This window comes from Paroedura picta, chromosome 13 (assembly GCF_049243985.1).
Source record: "Paroedura picta isolate Pp20150507F chromosome 13, Ppicta_v3.0, whole genome shotgun sequence".
Taxonomy (NCBI): domain Eukaryota; kingdom Metazoa; phylum Chordata; class Lepidosauria; order Squamata; family Gekkonidae; genus Paroedura; species Paroedura picta.
The window spans coordinates 46,029,753-46,050,492 of record NC_135381.1 but is presented as its reverse complement, the minus strand read 5'-3'; the positions used below and the strand labels follow the sequence as shown (position 1 = coordinate 46,050,492).

Below are 20,740 nucleotides of genomic sequence, written 5' to 3'. Positions count from 1 at the left end.
ATGAATCTCCCCAGGTTCCTGCCAAACACATTCTTCCCCAGTTTCGATAAGTGCAGTCCATCAGGTGCTAGTAGGCCTTCCTCAAGAAAGCCTATCCCATGGTCCCAGAAACCAAATCTCTCCTGCCGGCACCAACTACGCAGCCAGTGATTCACCTCCATTATCTTCCTCTCCCGACGCATTCCTCTTCCCTTGACAGGCAAGATTGAAGAGAATACCACTTGTGCCCCCATTTGCTTGAGCTTCCTCCCCAGATCTTGATAGTCTTTTTTAATAGGAGCGATGGTATTCAGGGACATGTAATTCGTTCCCACATGGACCATCACAAATGGGTAGCGATCCGTAGATTTGAGGAGTTTGGGCAGCCTTTCTGAAACATCTTTAATCTTCGCCCCTTGCAAGCAACACACCTCTCGGGTTAGGGGGTCGGGCCCAGCCACATGGCGATCCATTCCTCTTAGCAGGGAGTCTCCAATTACCAGTACTCTCCTTTTTTTTTTCTTCTCAACTCCATTTCCTTCTGTCCCCGTGGCCCCTTCCCTTTGTCTTAGAGTTTGTTTCAATCCTCCTCCTCCTCTTAAATCCACACTTTCTCCAGAGATGCAGAAACTATAAATCCAAGTATATAAACGAATTAGGCTACTTATTTCTATAGGCATTTATACCTCTCCCCTCCCAGCAAGCTAGCTTAGATAACACTATACATGGCTTCATCCATAGACAGGCCTTTAATTTCCAGTTTTGGGGAGGTGGATACAGCCATATAGAGGGAGTCCCTCGGTGTTTCCAGTCAAGGCGTCATGACCTGGTTGGCCCAAGCAAATGCCTGGGGGAGGAGCCTAAGACTTATTCTGGGCATAAAGCCATTGGTTCCTGCATTGCCCTTCTCTGGGCTGGAAACCGTAAATTGGCTAGAACAGTGGGGGAAATGCAGATTTTTGCAGATTTACAGAAAAGCCTAAGATGAAACTCTTATGCCGGCTGTGTCCTGAATGACGGTTTAAAGTTGGAATCTGCCGCGCTGCCCAGGGATTCAGTATGGGATTGGAAGGGAACAATGTGGGCCTCCTCTCATGGGATTTTTGGAAGGGGATTTCAAGGATCTATTAATTATGAGAAAGGGGTAAGCAGGTTAATGAAGCGGGAAACCTGTTGGTGGTTGGGGGATGAATCTGGCCATACTTGGTGGTCTGAATGGAGGCAGGGCTGGGGAGCAGCCTACGAAACAGAGTGGCAGGCCCTTTGAGCCACATGGAGCGAAGAGTTGCAGGCAGGATACGTGCACTGATCAGCATCTTGTGATGTAGGTTACCCTGAGTCTCTGTGTTTGTGTGTGTATTACAGAGAGAGAGAGAGAGAGAGAGAGAGAGAGAAAAGGATCGAGATGGCTGGAAAGGGTCTCTTCATACAAGGCACACCGGCCCCCCGGCATGGAGGACCTGGCGATCAATCCCAGCGATCGATTCCAGGGATCAAAAACACCAAGGGTAAGAGCCTCCAGGCACCAGGAAACACAAGGACTAACAAGAAGTGCTAAACATAGCAAAAAAAAAAGGCTTCTTTAGTTATATTTCAAATAAGAAATATAGAAAGGACTTGGTAGGACCACTGAGAGGACAAGAAAGTGAAATTATACTGGATGATGAGAGGGCTGAACTGCTAAACTCCTATTTCTCCTCGGTCTTCTTTTGTGAGGGAAATAGTGCTCTATGAGGAGAAAACGTAACGCAACACGGGGGACAGGAATGGAGGCCTAGGATCACTGTTGGGGCAGTCCACAAACACCTAGTTTCTTTAAATGAAACAACGTCTTCAGGGCCAGATGAACCGCATCCAAGGGTACTAAAAGAACTTGCAGATGTCATCTCTGAACCTCTGTCCATCATTTTTGACACTTCTTGGAGAACGGGAGGTGCCAGACGATTGGAGGAGGGCAAATATTGTCCCCATCTTCAAGAAAGGGAAAAAGGAGGATCCGGGTAATTATCAACCCATCAGCTTGACATCTGTAGCTGGCAAAATTTTGGAACAAATCATCAAACAGTCAGTCCTTGAGCAGCTGGAACTGAGAGCTCTGCTTTATAACTCAGCACAGGTTTCGCAAGAACAAGTGATGTCAGACTAAACATATCTCTTTTTTTGATAAAGTAATTATCTTGCTGCAATAGGGGAATGCTGTGGACATAGTTTATCTGGAATTCAGTAAAGCGTTTGATAAGGTTCCACATGATATTCTTGTTGACAAGTTGGTAAAATGCGGTATGGATCCTAATTCTGTCAGATGGATCAATAACTGGTTGACAAATCGTACCCAGGGGGTTCTTGTTAATGGTTCAGCATCTTCTTGGAAAAGAGTGACAAGTGGAGTACCCCAAGGATCTGTCCTGGGGCCTGTGTTGTTCAACATATTTATAAATGATTTGGATGAGGGATTAGAGGGGATACTTATTAAATCTGCAGATGATACTAAACTGGGAGGGGTAGCAAACACAACTGAAGGCAGCAACAGAATACCAATGAAGTAGATAGATAGATACATTTATTTGTATATAGCCATAGGCCTTTACAAAATATAAAATACAAATTTACAAACAGTAAAATAGAATAAAAGGAACTGTATAAAAATATAAAATTTAAGACCAAAAAACTGAAACAGCATACAAAGTGCAAGAGTGTTAAGAGGCTGCCTTAGTGGTTGTAACATTGGCCCTTATTTTCCTTGCAGCCAAGGCAAATAGGGCGGTTTTATATGTTACATCATCAACCTGGTCAGATAAAAGATAATCTTTTCAGCAACGGAGTGAAGGTTAGAACCCCGTAAGGTCTCATTGAGGAATTTGGCTCTGGGTTGAGCATAAAGTAAGCAGTCAAAGATGTAGTGGGGTAAATCCTCCAGAGCTTGTGCACCACAAAAAAAGCTGTTTTTTTGGCGTACAGCTAAATCGACCCGCCAGTACCTCTGTAGGCATCGTTTCGAATCGAAGTGATGTAAAAGCTACTCTGAGATTATGGTTGGTGATCTTCATTAGATAAGAGGATCTACGGTGGTCATATTTAAACCGCTTAAACCATGTTGCTGACTTAATTTTCAAAATTTGCATTCTGTCTAACTGGGCATCACTTTTGAAGATCCAGTCTCTAAGGTGAGAGTTATTAGCTGAAGGGTTTAGGAGGTCATCGGGGATGGAGTAGCGTGCAGTAAGGCTATTAATAAGTCTATGCCGTGCTGGATCGTTAGATACCATTATATTAAAGGACTGATGACTAAATTTGTTTAAGTTGGCTAACCTAAGGTTTTTCCACTGTTTTAAAATTGCCAAATGTACTCGGGCACTAAGAGAAGGCAGACCTGTTTTTGCCCTCATCGAAACAGCCGGAGTTCCCCTAGGTAGGGCTAGAATTCGCCTTATGAATATATTTTGAACAGATTCTAGCCTAGGTATGGTGTTTTCCTTCCATCCCCAGACCTCTACTCCATACAAAAGATGGGGGATAACCTTGCACTTGTATAATTTGAGGGCTGGATCGATGAGGAAGCCTCCTGTTGTATAATAAAACTTCAAAATAGTGCCCACTAGGCGTGTTGCAGAGGCTCTAATGGTGTCCAGATGAAGTTTCCAATTCATCCTCTCACTAAATGTGATACCCAGATATTTAAATGAGTTGCACTGGCTAACAGAATTTCCAGATATGCTCCAAGAGAACTTTTTGGCCCTTTTTCTAAAGACCATTACTTTTGTCTTCTCGTAGTTTATTTTAAGACCTTCTTCTTTACAATAAGCACCAAGTTGTTGTAGTAGTCTTTGCATCCCAATTTTTGTGAGGGAAATTAGGGCCATGTCATCTGCGTAAAGTAAAATAGATATTTTTTGACCTCCTAGTGTAGGAGAAACAAATTGTGGGCCAGAGAGTCTTTCTACAATGTTGTTAATGTATAAATTAAACAGCAGGGGAGCCAACATGCATCCCTGCTTGACGCCCTTGCATGTTGGAATTTTGTTGGTTAGGGAGCCAGAAATTCCCACTCTAATTTGAGCATAAGTATCAAAGTGCAACTCCCGCAGCAGAAATAGGAGCCGCCTATCAATGTTCAAGTCTGCTAATTTTTGCCATAGGCGCTGCCTGTCTATAGAATCAAAAGCTGCGGCCAAGTCAACGAATGCAACGTACAACACTTTCTTAGGGCCATTTATCCCTGAGTAGACCAGTTGCTGAAGTATCTGACATTGGTCAATAGTACTAAAGCCCTTTCTGAATCCAGCTTGGTGTGGGTATAAAATATGATTTTCATCTGCCCATTCCTCCAGCTTGGTCAGTAAGTGCTTACTGTACAGTTTTGCTGCTATGTCCAACAAACTAATAGGCCTGTAGTTATTTGGGGCTGATTTGTCCCCTTTTTTGTAAATGGGCACAACAATGCTAAGTTTCCATCCAGGGGGGATTTGGCCTGTGTTGTTAATTTGCGAGAAGGTTTTTGCTAATATAGGAGACCACCATGATGGAAAGGCTTTATAAATAAATACAATAAATAATAATAATAATAAAGATCTGTAGGGATCAGATCTTCCCCTGGGGACTTACCAGATGTCAATGAGGAAATCAGGCCTTTGATTTCAGCCTCTGAAACTGTGGGCCAAACTGGAAGATCTGTTAGATCAGAAGGGATATGTTGTAAATGTGACATGGCTGTTGGGGGTGAAGCCAAATGGGCTCCAAAGACCTTGCTGAAATGCAAGGCCCAATCTTTAGCTGGTATTTGAGCCTCCAGTTGATGGGACCAGGTGTTTAAACTATTGGAGACTAGTGCCCAAAAGCGTGAGTCATTTTTCTCAGAGACCGCCCGATCTAATTCTTTCCATAAGGATTTGGCATGTTCGAGCTTTTTTTGTTTAATTAATTTTTTGTATTGTGATCTTAAATACAAAAGTTGGGGCATCCAGAACTCATTAGTATTACTCCTTGCTTTCCTCATGGTGTAGGTTATATATTTTTTGAGAGTTTTACACTCTTGGTCAAACCAACCATTATTTGAATATGGTGAAGGTTTGATTGATCTGTTATTAACAAGAAACGGCTTTAGGAGAGTAGTAATAGCTTCCCAGATTTGGATAGCATCATTATCTGACTGAAGGATAGCATGCCTCAAAGATTCTGTTTCTGGGTTTGCAAAAAATTGGGAGAATTTGGATTGAAGCTGGTCGGACCATTTGAGTCTCCTAGAACATGGTAAACCTGCTAATTCAGAAACTGGTTTCAAGATTTTACTGCCAGTGGTTTTAAGTGTTAGTCTCAGTGGGCAGTGGTCACTTACCAAGCTGTCAACAACCTCAAACTTGGCTACTAGGTTAAGTAAATCAGATGAGACTGTGATGTAATCAATCGTGCTAGCTCGATAAGTTGATAGGTAAGTATAAGCACCTCCTGATATATCCAAGCTGGTACCATGCAAAATGTATAGACTGGCCAAAGAGAGCAATTTTAGAAGTTTGAGGCCAAATTTGTTGACAATCCTGTCCTTTGAGGAGCGGTCCGAGAGATAGGCATGGGTGGCTATTTGAGTACTCTTATTACCTCCTACATCAACTGCCCCAGAGCCTATTCTTGCATTGAAATCACCACCCATTATAATATAGGAATTTGGATAGTGAAGGAGCAAGTATTCTATGGTATCGGCCAGGGAGTCCCAGAGATCATCTCCTTGGCTCTTACTACTATTAGGTGGAATGTATACATTAATACATATTAATCTTCTGGGGAAAAGTCCCTTAACTAATAGGACCTGGAAGTTATTGTACTGACTACTTTTTAAGATTAAAACATCAACCGTTAAATCAACTGAAACAAAGGTAACCAGGCCTCCACGCCCCCGTCCCTTTGTATGTATCTTGGTTGCTGGGACTGAGAAGGCCTTGTAGCCCTGAATAGAAAGGAAATCCTGTTCCTGGATCCATGTTTCCTGCAGGAAAATAATGTCATGAATTTGCAAAAACTTAAAAAAATCAGTGTCATGGAGCTTGTTCTTCCACCCCCCAAGATTCCAGGACAAACACTTTAATTGTCAGGGCTCATTTGTGATCTTATTCAGATCTCCCTCCGGATCCAGGACTACACAGCCATTATTACATAATGGTGCAAGTGTGGTGCTTTCCTCTCTTGGTTTTTTGGATTTTTCATTGGGCAGAGTGCCCTCTAGGATCTCCCGATTGGTGCTGGTAGTGGGTTCGTTTTGCTTCCCACTACTTGTTAAAATTGAGGTTGGGATCAGCGGCTGAGATGGCCCAGATGTACCTGCTGACAATACAATGTTTTGGTGAGGAGATTCTGAGCCTCGTGAGTGCATGCCTTTTGTAGCGCTCAGAAGCTGAAGTCTTAGATGTCCCAGTCTGGTTGTGATCTCTTTTTGCTCTGCAGGTAGAAGATCAGAGTTCAATAGTTCTTTCTCTGTTGTGCTTTCAGGGTCAAAATGAACTTGATCCAAGCTGGGTTGAGTGGGTAGATCAGTCCACTGTATCAAATCTTGCTGGCAAGCATCCGTTGGTGGTTCTTCAGAAGGACTGCCCAATTCCATCAAGGAATTAGTATGCTGTTTTGGCAATAAAGATTTTAAAATTGTGTTTTCAAAAATGCGGACTGGGAAAATCCCTTTTGAGCGAAGAAATAACTTCTTACGGAGTAGTAGGGTAGGAAACCTGGGGCTATGAAATTCCAGTAGGATTCTTTGCGTTTGATTCAGGTTGTAGAGAGGCTGTACTTGTACTAAGTCAAGTGAAGAAGTATTCACACCGAGGATATTACTTAGATGACGTATCGCCAGTTGTTTTGTCCTCCAAGGAATGAGATGGTCTCCATACTTACAAACCACCAGACAAACTTTGCATGGCAGAAGCTTAAGTTGGAAATTTAAACTCTCCTCCGAGTGCTGCAGATGTATGCTAGCCCTTTTAGACTCTCCATTGTTTGTAACAAATGGCTTCTTGTCAAAATTGAGTATTTTAGGAGGTTGATTACATACCTCTTTCCCACTGAAGCCTAGGTTAGGGCCGAAGTGTTGTGCAAGCAATTGTGACATATTGTCAATCTTGTCCTCAATAAGCTTTATTCTTTCAAATAAGGCGTTCACAGTTTTGGCAGTCAGATGTGAGAGTTCACTTAGAATGTTATCGGAGGTTCTGCAATTGGCTTCAGTCTGGCCTTCTAACAGCCAAGCAGTTGAGTCATCTCCCTCTTTTCTTTCTTCTTCACACTGAGTCTTGGTGATACAATTTTCCAATGGAGCAAATCGGTTTGAGGTTGAGACAGCATTTTTTTAGATGCCACTTGCCATAATAAAATCGTCTATCTTTGTCTGCTTGCTGGCAGGGGGTGGAGTAATATCGCCATCACCTTCACGCACCCTCTTACTCACCCTTTTACCACCTCCCATTGCAAAGGTCCTAAAGCTCACAAGTGCTTAAAGCTCACAAGTGAGAGGCTGTTATTGTCACAAATAGGCAATGAAAGGAACAGTCAAAAGGACAGGATATTCAAATAAACAAATGATGTTCAGGGGAGAAGAGAGACATAGAAGCTCGCTGCAATCCCGTCCACTGAGCTTATTAGTGTTAAGGCGTGTTGGAGCAAAACAAACTAAATACGGCAGACAAGGAAGAATTCCAAACAGGAAGAAAAATGAAACAGGAAAAAAATGAAACAAGAGTTGCTAACTATAGATAATTGGCTTCTTATCTTCAGTATAGTTAACTCCTCCGATGAGCTCCAAGGTAAAGACTCTCTTAGTTGGCGGCACTCTGTTCTCGAAACACAGCAGAATTTAAGTATAAATGAGTCCTACCAAGTGTTTGGAGTTCCAAGCTCGGATGTAAAGACTCAGGGTAAATCAGGTGGCACCGACGATAATACAAGCCACTCAAACAAGCTCCAGGAGTTAATTAGAAAGAAAAGAAAATGCGTAGGAGAGCCTCTGGAAACGCTGCTACAGCTCCGTCGCCATCTTGAAGTATATTCTTGCAATAAAATAGTATGAGACCAACCGCAACAGAATACAGGATGATCTTCATAGGCTCAAGAAGTGGTCTTAAGTGAATAAAATGAAGTTCAATAGGGACAAATGTAAAGTTCTGCATTTAGGTAGGAAAAACAAAATACATCAATATAGGATGGGGAAGACTTGTCTTGGCAGTAGCATGTGTGAAAAGGATCTAGGAGTCTTAGTAGACCATACATTGAACATGAGTCAGCAATATGACTCAGTGTCTAAAAAGGCAAATGGGATTTTGGGCTGTATGAAAGGGAGTATCATGTCCAGATCACGGGAGGTGATGGTACCGCTTTACTCTGCTCTGGTTCGGCCTCACTTGGAGTACTATGTTCAGTTTTGGGCACCCCAGTTGAAGAGGGATGCAGACAAACTGGAATGTGTCCAGAAGAGGGCAACAAAGATGGTGAGGGGTTTGGAGACCAAGACATATGAGGAAACGTTGGGGGAGCTTGCTCTGTTTAGCCTAGAGAGGAGAGGACTGAGAGGGGATCTGATAACCATCTACAAGTATTTAAAAGAGTGCCATATAGAGGATGGAGTAGAATTGTTCTCTCTTGCCCCAGAGGGACGGACCAGAACGAATGGGATGAAATTAATTCAAAAGAAATTCTGTCTAAACATCCGGAAGAAGTTCTTGACAGTGAGATCGGTTTCTCAGTGGAACAAGCTTCCTCGAGAGGTGGTGGGTTCTCCATCTTTGGAAATTTTAAAACAGAGGCTTGATAGCCATCTGATGGAGAGGCTGATTCTGTGAAGGCTCAAGGGGGTGGCAGGTTACAGTGGATGAGCTATAGGGTTTTGTGTGTGTCCTGCATAGTGCGGGGGTTGGACTAGATGACCCATGAGGGTCATGGGTCCAACTCTATTATTCTATGACTAGGGGCAAAGCCCGTTGTATCCAGGAATACAATGGGCGCTAGAGCTTGGTGGTGGGAAGAGGAAGGGGAGGAGTTGTTCAGTCTGGTAATGGCTGGCCATAGCCCAGGAGGGATACACCTGCACTACTCCCTCCTAAGTCTAGGCAAAAATGGCTCCTTTGAACTCTAAGGCATTGTACGAGTTTGAACTCCCACCTCCAAACCTCCAGGAATATTTCCAACCCTGGGGTAGCTAACCTCCAGGAGAGCTCCTGGAATTACAGCTCACCTTCAGAGTATAAAGATAAGCTCCCCAGGCAGAAAGGGTTACTTTGGACAGGGTTGTGGTAGAGAAGAAACATTTAAGGCTTCCCACACAGGTTGTTGTTGAATTGAAAGACTTGAGGCCTACTGCACAGGGTTGGTGTGCAGATGAAACAGGAGACAAAAAAAAACAGTTTCATCTGCAGAATAATGCTGTGCAGTGGCCTCAAATCTGCAGAGAGTTGCAAAGAAGAAAGAAACGTGGCTTGGCTGTGTCTAACCCTTGGGGAGAGCAGTATTTTAAGTGAGAAGGGGCTTTTCTGTAGCCTCCCTGTCAGCCAACTGTTTGGCAAAAGGGGAAAGTTCCCCACCCTCAAAAGGAAGTCCCTCAGGCTCCCCTGCGTTGCTCTTGGAAAGGCCTCCCTCCCCTCAGTCAGGGCCTGTCAGAGGCTCCTTCGCAGCAGGCCTGAAGGGAGGGAGGGGAGGGGGCGCACTCTGCAGCCTCCTGCCAGCTCTGTCAGGGCTCTGAGGCAATTTGCAGTTGGACTTGACAGTTAGGACAGCGGTGGTCAGGGGCAGACTGGCAGCCATGTCTCCAGATTGCCCCTGGCTGGGCTAGGTGGGCGGGCCCTGTCAGAACTTTGGCTTCGTGTCCACCGACTGTCTGGAACTCTGGTCTGTCCTGGTGAGGGCCCAACTGGAAGGCTCTTTGCGCCTTCGGTTTGGCCCCTCTACTGGTCAGTCCGGGGTCAAGGGGCCAATCCGGGAGTTTTGATCACGGACTCAGCCCACCCCAACCCTCCTTACTGTTTTATTAAGAGGGACAGATTCTATGGAACCCCCTGCAGTTGTTGGCCTTGGAAATCAGCACTGGGGAGTGAACCTTTGAGAGCACCTGCCCCAGCAGAGTGCTCAGCCGAATGGGCCTACAACGGATTATGCCTGAGGAAGGAGGGCTTTCCAGCAGAGGGCAGGTGGATATCAGAGTGGCAGGCCCTTTGAGCCACATGGAGCAAAGAGTTGCAGGCGGGATATGTGCACGGATCAGCATCTTGTGATGTAGGTTACCCTGAGTCTCTGTGTTTGTGTGTGTGTTACAGAGAGAGAGAGAAAGAGAGAGCTTAATGGAAGGTCTCTGTTCGTCCAGGGAACACCTGCCCCCCAGCATGGAGCACCTGGCCGCCTTCCTCCAATTGAGAACTCCCAGGGTAAGAGCCTCCAGGCCCCAGGAAGCACAAGGAACCCCGAATGGCCCCATGATGGAGCCTCGAGGAACAGGCTAGCTTTGCTTCACCTGCTTTGAGCAGATGGCTATCAGCAGCCAAGGACCCAGAAGCCCTGTCTGCAGAGATCCCCTCTTGAGGGCCCACCCAGGAAAGGGGCCAGCAGCTCACCCTGCAGAACGGAAGGGAGAGTTAGGGGGAGGGGAAGAGGGGAAGAGGGAGGGGGAGGGGAAGAGCACAGAGTGCCCCCCAGGAAGCACCGGGGGCTCTTCCGCCCACACTGAGAGCAAGGACCCAAGGAGATGATGGGGCGCCTGAATCCTGAGCAAGAAAGCAGGGCCAGAGCACAACCTCTCTCAGAGGCCTTACGTCAGCCTGAGGTCCTCCTGCTGCTCCAGAGGGGCTTAGCGATAGGAGCAGACTTTGGCAAGGCCCCTGTGTGAACGACTGGTCCATGTAGAGTGCTAAGGCCATTTGCGGATCTCTTGTCTGCTGACTGTGGCTTCTTTGGAGAACCACGCAATGTGCTAAACGGAAGAGCCCCCGGAAGAGCTAGGAAGGCCCAGGATCCCCTGCCTGCCCCGTTCATTTTGCTCTTCTTGCTTTTACTTTCCAGAGGCGGCCAGGAAGAAAGACCGAGCGCGGCTGGAGGAGCCGGTTGGGGGCTGCCTCAGACTGGTGGATATTCTGGCCAGTCTTCCATCTACCTCACCACAGCCAGTGGACAGAGAGGGATGCAGCAGGGGGAAGCTGCGGCCGATTCTACGGCCGGGGGCTAAGAAGCCAGGCCCTGGCTTGATGAAGCGGGTACGCCTCGTGCTGCCCAATGGAGAGCCAGGGCCACCCGCCTCCCTGTCCGCCCCAGCAGCAGCCCCCCAGCTCTTTCCCCCTGTGGAAGACACTGCCCTGGTGACAAGAACACACCAGGGCTTTAGGGGGAAGAGCCGCTCCCTCCAGCCGTACTAAGGAGCTCCATTGCCGGCGTGGAGGAGGTATTCGGTGGAGGAGGTGAGTATGGTCAACCAGGCGAGGAGACGGAGGGGAGGGGACCGGGTAGCCTTCATCGAGCATTGGAAGGGCTGGGAGGGGGAGCAGTGGGGGTGTTGCCCCGTCCTTCCGTCAGGGGACAGCCAGGCTGCCAGCAAGAAAGCAGGAGCGAGGAGGGTGGGGGGGTGGGGGGGTGGAATGAGGGGATTTGGAGAGTCCATTGAGGTCTTGCCGGGAGGGAGAGATGTAAATGGAAGGAAGCGGGTGAGGCAGGAAGAGGAAGGCTGGGGAGGAAGAGCCGGGGAGAAGCCTAGAGGTGCTGGGAGGGAGAGCGGTGTGGCCTGCCACTGAGGCCACAAGCAAGAAGTGCCTGTCTCATTCTTGTTTTGATCCTTTAAGAGTGAAACATGACATTCATTTCCCAGTATTGCTGGGTAATAGTTGTGTAGGTACAGTGGTCCTTTCAGACAGCATTTTGCTGGATCTTCGCCTGGGAGTTTGGTTGTATGTGGCCTTTTGCCCAGTCTGGTTTGAGCCCCATGCATTGCATCTTTGAGGGCTCCTTGGCACGAGAACCATGGCAGATGGGCCTGGTGGGAAGGTGAATAATTGTTATCTGCCCACTGGTGCCTTTCACCCTGAGCAATGAAGGAGACCAGAGACTTCTGTAAGGAACAGAAGACCTTCCAGAGAGAGCCCAGCTGGTGCCTCCTCAAGGGACTGCCCAAGAGACAGAGGTCAGAAAGGCTGAGGCCCTGGCATGCCCAAGGACTACAGGCCTGGAGGGTGACTTGATGCTTGTTGTTGGAGATGTTTAGTTGTTGTTTCTTAAATGATGTCTTCTGAAGCTCTTTTAATAAATGGAGGTGTCAGGAGATGGGACCACTCTGTCACAGATGTGAGTGAACACTCTCGCTTCTTAAATAAGAAATATTCATTTGCTATATTGCTGCTCAAACGGAATAGGTTACAGTTGCACCTGACAACTGCTGTTCCATTTAAGGAATCGGGCACAGACATCCCTGTCCGGCTTTCCAGGTGGCCTACCTGGTTGATTGACCAAGAGCTGCCCAGTAATTGGTGATGTCTGTGCAAATCACAGCTGGGAAAAATGAACAAGAAAGAAAAAGGTCCTGTCATCTGAAGAGACCTGCTCCAGGAATGGGCTGGGTCTCCCTTAATGCCCTGATCTCCCTTGAAGGTTGGCCTGGCTGTACTTCTGAAGGACTTTTTCACAGTCGCCAACTTCCTTGGGATTTAATTGCCCCGTTGGATAGGGCAATGATTTCCAGCATGCACAAGCCCACCTCCCCTCATCGACTTTATTGTCGTCATTGACTAGTATTCCCCGCAGTACCCTAGAGACCCTATGGACGATTGATACTAAAATATTAAAATTGTAATATTAAAATAGTAATATAAGGAAAGGCAATAGGATTTTGCCACCTTTGATACTGCAAACTGTTTTTGGAGGATTCAACCACTGATGAAGTCAATGAAAATGAAATGTATCTAGAGGCCATTATGGTTGTTCCTTCTGGCATATAAAAGAATTGATTTGCCTTGGAAAGGTTCCCTGTTTTCTTCTGTTGACAGCACTGAAAACTGGCATAATCGTCAGGCAGGGTAGGATCCTTTGGGAGGTCAGTGGCAGCTGCTTGTAGGGGATGGCTTGGTAAAGAGGCCATCTTCCACCGCAGGGATGCCCTTGAGGGATGGAGAGGGGACTTCCCCCAGCTTTGTCCCTGGAGGGTGCCGCCCAAGGTGAAGCGGCTGCAGGAAGAAGGGAAGCGAGTAGCCATGGTGGGAGATGGCATCAACGACTCCCCTGCCCTGGCCATGGCGAACGTCGGCATCGCGATCGGCACAGGCACCGATGTGGCCATCGAGGCAGCTGATGTGGTTCTGATTAGGGTGAGTGGCAGGAGGCTCATGGAGCGCACAAGCTGCAGTGGCTTTTCACTTACGCTTGAGGGAATGGCTCCTTCCCCCTTGGGAAGACTGTGAAGCCATGGTCAGCAGTGGGCTGGGCCTCTTGTTTCAGCAGCAGGAGAAAGGAGTGGGTTTGGACACGCTGGCTGCTTGGATGATTCATAGATAGTGTCTGCACGTGGGCAGGGCTCTGGTCTCTCTACCTGTGTGGAATGACGGCAGGATGAGGCCCTTCCAAGTTCTCCTCAGAGAAGGTGACCATGAGCTCTGCAGAACAGGAACAACAACAAAGCCTTCATTGACGTAACAGAAGGAAAGAATAAGCAGAAGTAAAATACAGGACAAACATGGTTTGCAAACCAGGTTTGCAAAACAGAATTACAGACAATCAAACTCAGTTACAGCAATTGCAGCGTCCATCCATTCCTAGTTGGCAACGAAGATCAGCGCACTTGCAGGCATCTCAGCAGGGTCCTTCTCATTCAGGGCTGTCCCAATGCAGTGTTGGATAATACTAGCCTTGCATAAGGATGCTCTCCAAGCTGGACGACAACTCTCAGAGTGGGGGTGGTCTAGGATTCAATGGCTCTGTGTCTCTGGAGTGGGGCACCCATGCAGGCACAGCCTCTGGGAGACAGGGAACTTATTAAATCTGCCTTTTGCTAACTCAGAAGGAAAGATGTTCATTCTGGCTGGCAAAAAAGCTCTTCTTGACAGTGAATTGTCTAATGTAGTGATCCCCAACCTGTGGGCCGCAGACCACATGTGGTCCTTTGACTAATTGGAGGTGGGCCCCGAAGGACACCTTCTCCCCCCCCCCAACCCTTTACTTCATATCCCCCCCCCCCTGGTCCTTTACAACACACTTCATTGTTGTGGCGTGTCTGTCTCTTATTTTGAAGGGATGTTTAAACATTACCATAGCGATCAGAGAGTGCTAGGGCAGTGGTTGAGAGTAGAGGAGTAAACTACCCCCCCACCAGGCCTCAGTAAAAGGCGTTGAGTGGTCCCCGGTGAGTGGTCCCCGGCGTTGAGTGGTCCCCGGTGATAAAAAGGTTGGGGACCACTGGTCTAATGCGCAAAGAGAGGGATGTATTTCTCTATCGTCTGTTGTAATTCCCCAGTGCAGAATATAGATAGAGTGGTGGGAAAAATTCCTGTGGGGTTCATCCTCCCTTCCCGGGGTTTTCTTGGCCCTGCTTCGCCTTTACAGGCCTCCCCGGGGTCCACAAGGAACCCCATCTCTGACTAAGCTTCCTTGTCAATGCTTCTTCGACAGAATGATTTGCTGGACGTGGTGGCGAGTATCGATTTGTCAAGGAAGACCGTTAAGAGGATTCGAATCAACTTTGTCTTTGCTCTCATTTACAACCTCATTGGTGTTCCAGTTGCGGCTGGTACGTGGCTTGTTGGGGCCTGCCTTTCCCCTCGCATCAGTGGGCAGTTCCTGAAGAAGGAGCTGTGTGGATTTATCGTGACCCTGCTCAGCACCAGCAAAGAAACTTTGGCAACCTGAGTTGGTGATGGCTCCTGGCTGAGAGAGGGTGGGGCTGAGGGGAGGACAGGTCTCTCATTGAAGCACTACAAACTGGAGTTTGTCTGGTGCTCCCCACACGGGCTTGCACCGCAGCCTTACACCCCTGGTTCTCATTCAGTTGTACCCCATCACAGCCCCCCTGCATTTGTGCCATCAGCATAACTGCCCCAAACACAACGGCCTGTCTTCTACTTGGATCTCTTCCCTCTCTGGTTGTCCTGCCTTATTCCCTCACACCACCTTCCTTCCTTCCTTCCTTCCTTCCTTCCTTCCTTCCTTCCTTCCTTCCTTCCTTCCTTCCTTCCTTCCTTCCTTCCTTCCTTCCTTCCTTCCTTCCTTCCTTCCTTCCTTCCTTCCTTCCTTCCTTCCCTCCCCTCCCCTCCCCTCCCCTCCCCTCCCCTTCCTCTCCCTTCCCTTCCCTTCCCTTCCTGTCCACGTCCACCAAGCGTGACGCTTGTGTGCCTCTATCTTGCAGGCGTCTTCCTGCCCGCCGGTCTGGTTCTGCAGCCCTGGATGGGCTCGGCAGCCATGGCAGCCTCTTCCGTCTCCGTCGTGCTGTCCTCTCTCCTGCTGAAGTTGTGAGTTTGGCACACCTGAATTTCCCTCCTGCTTGGCAACAGGGCTGAATGGGAAGGAAAGCCCCTTCCTTCCAAAAGGGAGGGAGAGAGACCCTGGGCGGGAAGCATTTCCCCTCCCCCTCTAGAAAGTCCAGGGATGACTTCCCCACCTGCAATTGGGGGATCCTTTGCCTGAACCCGGTCTGCCCCCCCGTCCCCACACACTCACAAGTATCTCTGAAATGGAGGCAGCAGAAATGTTAGGGTGTCTGGATCCCTTTCCTTGTAGTCACTTTTGGGTTTTATAGTCTTCCCTTCTGACTACATCACTTTTGCCTGTCTGCATCCCCTTCATGGGGGGTGCAACCACATGGGCTGATTTCTCCAGACCTTAAAGAATTCAGTGGCCATTGCCTTGAGGAGGAGGGGGTTGAGCTCCTGGCCTAATGAAGTAGGTTAGAAGCCTCTGCTGCCGTCAGTGGCTGAGCCGGAGTTTGAAAAGAGATTTCGCTCTTTCCCCACAGAGAGTGGGGGGCTTTAGAAGTCACCTGTGCTGCCTCTGCAGAGAACCTCACAAAGCCAAAACTGGCATAATCGTCAGACAGGGTAGGATCCTTTGGGAGGTCAGTGGCAGCTGCTTGTAGGAAATGGCTTGGTAAAGAGGCCATCTTCCACCGCAGGGATGCCCTTGAGGGATGGAGAGGGGACTTCCCCCAGCTTTGTGCCGCCCATGGGAACCTGTAGGGTTGTTGAGGTAGGATTGAACCTTTTCTTGCAGGGTTAGCTTTGCCCAGTGCACATTCACACTCCCCCATACTGATAAAGGTCCACTCTCTTCTCCTCCTCTGTTAGCTACAAGAAGCCTACTCCTGAGAGATACGAGCTGCGTGCCTGCCATCAGACCAGGCTGAAGAGCTCTTCAGAAATCAGCGTCCACATCGGCATAGATGACACCGCACCGGGGTCGCCCAAACTGAGTCTGATGGACCGCATTGTCAACTACAGCCGAGCCTCGATGAACTCCCTCCTCTCGGACAAGCGGTCCCTCAGCAGCATCATCCTCAGTGAGCCGGACAAGCATTCGCTTCTCATCGGGGACTCCCAGGAAGAGGACGACAGTACAGTCGTCTGAAGAGGCCGTCTCCACAGAGCGGGCTGGGTCTCTCCTCATGCACTGGCCTCCTGGGAAGGTTGGCCTGGCTTTACCTTGGAAGGGCTTTTACAAACTCAGCCATTCCCTTGGAATTTATTTGCCCTTTTGGACGTGGCAGTTTTTTCCAATATGCACACATCTAACTCAGAACATTGACTGTTTCTGCACTGCTTTGCCAGTATTACCACCCGGAGCAAAACCAGAATGCAGCCGCCGGCACCCAAAGCCAGAGGTGGGCTTCCCTTACTGCTGGGCTGCGGATCGGATTGCTGCCTGGCCAAGACAATTCAGTTCCACATGGGAAATATGAAAAGTGTGCAGACGAGTCAAAGAAAAACAGGGTGACAGAGGGTGAACTAGGAAGATTAGATCATCTGATAAAGGGAGACCCCCACTCAAAGGAAAGACAGCATTTGGATGCAAAACTAAAAGAGAATGAGTAAGCGGATCACATGATTAGTCTACTCTTTTCAAAAAGAAATGACTGAGAGCTTTAAAACTTTAGACAAGAAGTTGGAAAAGGTTGACCAGTGATTTGACAAAATACAGCCAGGGATCAAAGACCAGATTGATCAAATAGAAATTTCCCACCTGAAAATATTGGAAAACTGAGTGGGGATAACCTCAACAGAAGTAAAATGAATGAGGGAAGGGCTAGAAGATGAAGAAGACAGATGGGGCAGGACTCAAAATGTTGTGTACAAAGTACTTGATTTGGCAATAGCATTCTAATAATAGCGAAAAGAAACAATTTTAAAAACAAGGGGTTTAAAAGAAGAAGAAAGGAATTGGTGAATGCCCTGGAAGAATTTTTGAACCTGGAAATGGATGTGATGGACTACTCAGACTTTTAGGGCAAACCCAAAGGTAGCCTATGAAAAAGGCTTGCAAAGGGACATTTCCATCTTTTTATTAGGAAATAGCCTAGGGATGCAGGGCCTATAGTCCACTCATCTGCCGAGATTTCAGTGCAATGCCACCAACTGGCAGTGTTAAGAGAGATGCCGGGGAGGATCTTCCAAAGAAGGTTCCCAGTTTCCTGTCTGGAGAAAAAAGAGATCACATTTAGATAGGAGGAATTAGAAGGGTCACCATTTTGATGAAAGAACAACCAGATTAAGGTTTCTTCAGTAAAACAGGCTAAGGAGTTCCTTCCAATTTCTGCCAGACAGGCACACTGAAGGAATAAAAGTGCATCCTTTTTAAAAGCCATAGATTGTGTTTATCCCTAACTGGATAACTACAAAATAACATGTCAGACCTTATGCAGCTGCCGGCACCCGAAGCCACAGGTGGGCTTCCCTTACTGCTGGGCTGTGGATCGGATTGCTGCCTGGCCAAGACAATTCAGTTCAACCTGGGAAATATAAAGAGTGTGCAGACTGTCTGAAAAAAAATTCTTTGGCAGACTTTTCCCCACTGGTTTCTGGCAGGGACCAGAAAACAGAAATGTGCCTCAAGAGAGCCAGTTGGGGATCGAAATCTGGAACAATAACCCCTTTGAGGAATGGAAGGCCAGCTCCTCAGTGCCGTGCTCAGTTTCTTCATGTATAGGAAACCATAACTGCAGAATCAATTAACGTTCCGTAAATTGTGTCCACTAAGGTAGATCTACGGCAGGAAGGGACCAGTTTACGTGTCTTGTCATTTAAAGTCCAAAATACAGAAGCCTAGTTTGAAAGACCAGAAACTTTCTAGGTAATGGCTTTTAGAAATTGTAGCAATGTTGCCTTTTTAATATAATTTCCTGGAATGTGAATGGGTTAAATAGTCTGCAACAATGATGGAAAGTCTACCATATTTTGCAAAAACAAAAGGTCACAGTGGCTTCACAGGAGACTCATTTAAAACTAGAGATGAATGGTTATTAATATGTCCAAGTTAGGTAAAGTATTTATTTATTCAAATAAGAAAAGAAATTGGTCTACTTCATATATTAAAGCTACCTTGGATCTACTAATAAGATGGAAAGATATGTAGTTGTTGAAAATAAATTGGTCAGTTACAAGATCCTTAATGTGGGCTATTTATATTCCAAATGTCCTTAAAGTGTAATTTTTTGTGTGAAATTGAGAAATAAGATAACTGAATTGGAGTATAACAGTTGGTTATTGGAAGATTTTAATAGGGTTATTCCTCCTGATGAAGAGAAAGCTAATCTGGGTGGGAAGGAGACCACTATGTTAGTGGGGCCCCTCATAACGTTTGATTGAGAGATGATGATGATGATGATGATGATGATGATGTCATCCGTTCAGTCGTGTCCGACCCTCCGAGATTCTATGGGAAAGTCTTGGCCATGTCTCTGACCGCTTTTTTTAGTGGGTTCATGGTCATCCCTGTGTCGGCTTTCATCATGTCGAGCCAGAGGGGAATGCTGCGTTCGAGAAATCACTCATTCGCCTGAAGAGAGTTTATTGAAGCTTGGCCGTAGTCGATTGTAGTACAGCCAAGGAAACCTTCCACAGAGTTTCCTCAAGCCACCCAAAAAGAGCCTATACCCCAAAAAGAGCCCATGCTCTAAAATATTATTCAAAAGACCACCACACAGTAAAATACAGCAACGTTGAGCAGTACTAATTCAGATGCAAAAAGCTAGTTCAGACGGCTCCTATTTCAGTAAAAGTGTCTCCATACACAACTCAGCGTTACTCGGTTCTCATTCAAAAGGGCATCCTCGGGTGTTAAGTAGGGGGAAAAAGTTGTCGTTGAAGAAGAGAGAGAGAGAGAAAGAAACCTTTATACCTAACTGCGGGTCTGATGAAATCTGGCCTGTGTCACGTCAGCAATTGTCTGGAGGCTAGTGCTGAAGCCTTGTGAAGGAGTGGAGAAAAAAAATTGGGGGAGGGAACAGAGATAAGGGATACAATTGAACCCACTTTGTTAAACCATCGAACATGGCTAAACAGACAAGCTAAAATGCAAACTTCCGATCCATCTCCTAATTGAGTCCATGTGAGATGGAATTCCAGCTGATATTGTTACGCCAAATGCGTGTCTGTAAGGACACGTGTTTAAATTAAGTTGTGGGGAATCAGCTAGTAGAGCCAGCAAGAGGCAGCGTGGTGTAACGTGGGACCTTGTATTGCACAGTTTACTGGGTAATTATGTCACTGAGATAGAACCAAGGCAGACAATGATCTAAACATGAAAGGACTTTATTAACACACACCAATTAGACAAAAGACAACACATGCGCACTCTAGCATAGAAATGTACATTCCTAGCCACTAGCACACAAAGAAAAGGCTTATAGGGGAGGAACCTATACTAAGGGTTGATTGGAAGTGATATCTACCTGTCTTCTGGGTGGGGCAGAGTTCCGGAGGTCCAGGGAAGCAATTTGTGGCGACGGACGAGGGACCAAGACGAACGTCGGACAGCGTTTCTGTAGCCTGGAAACTGACTGCCCTTTGTGGCTGTGGGAGCCCAATATTTAAAGGAAATCTGTGGCCTGAGGTTACAGGGGGCTGATCCTACCTTGTCCAGGGCTTGGACAAAGAGTTTGATGGCCAGTAACGACTGTAGCCAGGTCCCAACAAAGAAACGGGTTGCTGAGACAAAGAAACTAGCTGCTGGGAATATGAAGAAATATTTCCTGTCTAGAAGGGCTGATGGCCCATTTCTGGCAAATCCTGGATGATTGCTTGTGCCTGGGGATAGTGGTAAGGGAAAAGACAAAGACCAAATCTTGGATTAGATTTGGTGTTGAAAGAGAGTGGCCAGTTCCCTTTCCAAGACAAAGTGCTTGGCTGGCTGGAGGGGAGTTTTGGGTGGGGTGCCTTTGTCTCTCTGTACTTGCCAGGTGTGCTGACAAACTCCTCTTTTGTTTGCAAGCACGTAGGTTGGGGGAAGCCTAACTCCAAGTCCTGCTTGAGAGCAAGAAGTGGGTTTTAGTTGCTCTCCCATAATGCTTTGCGAGACTTGACTTGGCTTTTCTCTCTCTGGTGCCAGGGTCTGCACAGGAGTGTCAGGGTTGACACGGGTGTGCCAGCCTTTGATGGAGTGGTGACAGCCCACATAACAGTATGTCCAGAACAACTCTATCCCCTAGAAGTCTTGGGAGTGTGTCCTCTGAAGCAGAAACTTGTTCAAATACTCAACAGTTCAGCTGTGCCTCCATTTGCCCAGATCCCACAAAGAGTTTAACCAAAGGTGCCATCAGTAGGCGTGTACACAGCTATGCTTCCCA

General features: G+C 47.2%; 1 protein-coding gene across 2 annotated transcripts; it reads left to right on the top strand.

Moving 5' to 3' along the window:
- Positions 1–827: 827 nt before the first annotated feature.
- LOC143822819 (copper-transporting ATPase 1-like) lies at positions 828–18,550 on the top strand. 2 transcript variants are annotated; one of them, XR_013226267.1, is made up of 5 exons: positions 828–1,487; positions 10,260–10,367; positions 10,999–11,390; positions 14,581–14,698; positions 15,314–15,324. XR_013226267.1 is itself a non-coding variant. In XM_077308438.1 (4 exons), the coding sequence occupies exons 1-4, from the start codon at positions 13,170–13,172 to the stop codon at positions 16,525–16,527; spliced, it is 615 nt and encodes a 204-aa protein (XP_077164553.1). In that variant the 5' UTR covers positions 12,433–13,169; the 3' UTR covers positions 16,528–18,550. The 2 variants fall into 2 exon arrangements, 1 of the variants encoding a protein (XP_077164553.1); XM_077308438.1 differs by lacking the exons at positions 828–1,487; positions 10,260–10,367; positions 10,999–11,390 and adding exons at positions 12,433–13,283; positions 16,248–18,550 and having other exon boundaries at positions 15,314–15,416.
- Positions 18,551–20,740: the final 2,190 nt, after the last annotated feature.

Coding starts and splice junctions, on each gene's coding strand:
- LOC143822819 (XM_077308438.1), top strand. CDS start 13,170: ATGGTGGGAGATGGCATCAACGACTCCCCTGCCCTGGCCATGGCGAAC. Junction 13,284..14,580: donor CTGATGTGGTTCTGATTAGG/GTGAGTGGCAGG, acceptor CTTCTTCGACAG/AATGATTTGCTGGACGTGGT. Junction 15,417..16,247: donor TCCTCTCTCCTGCTGAAGTT/GTGAGTTTGGCA, acceptor CTCCTCTGTTAG/CTACAAGAAGCCTACTCCTG.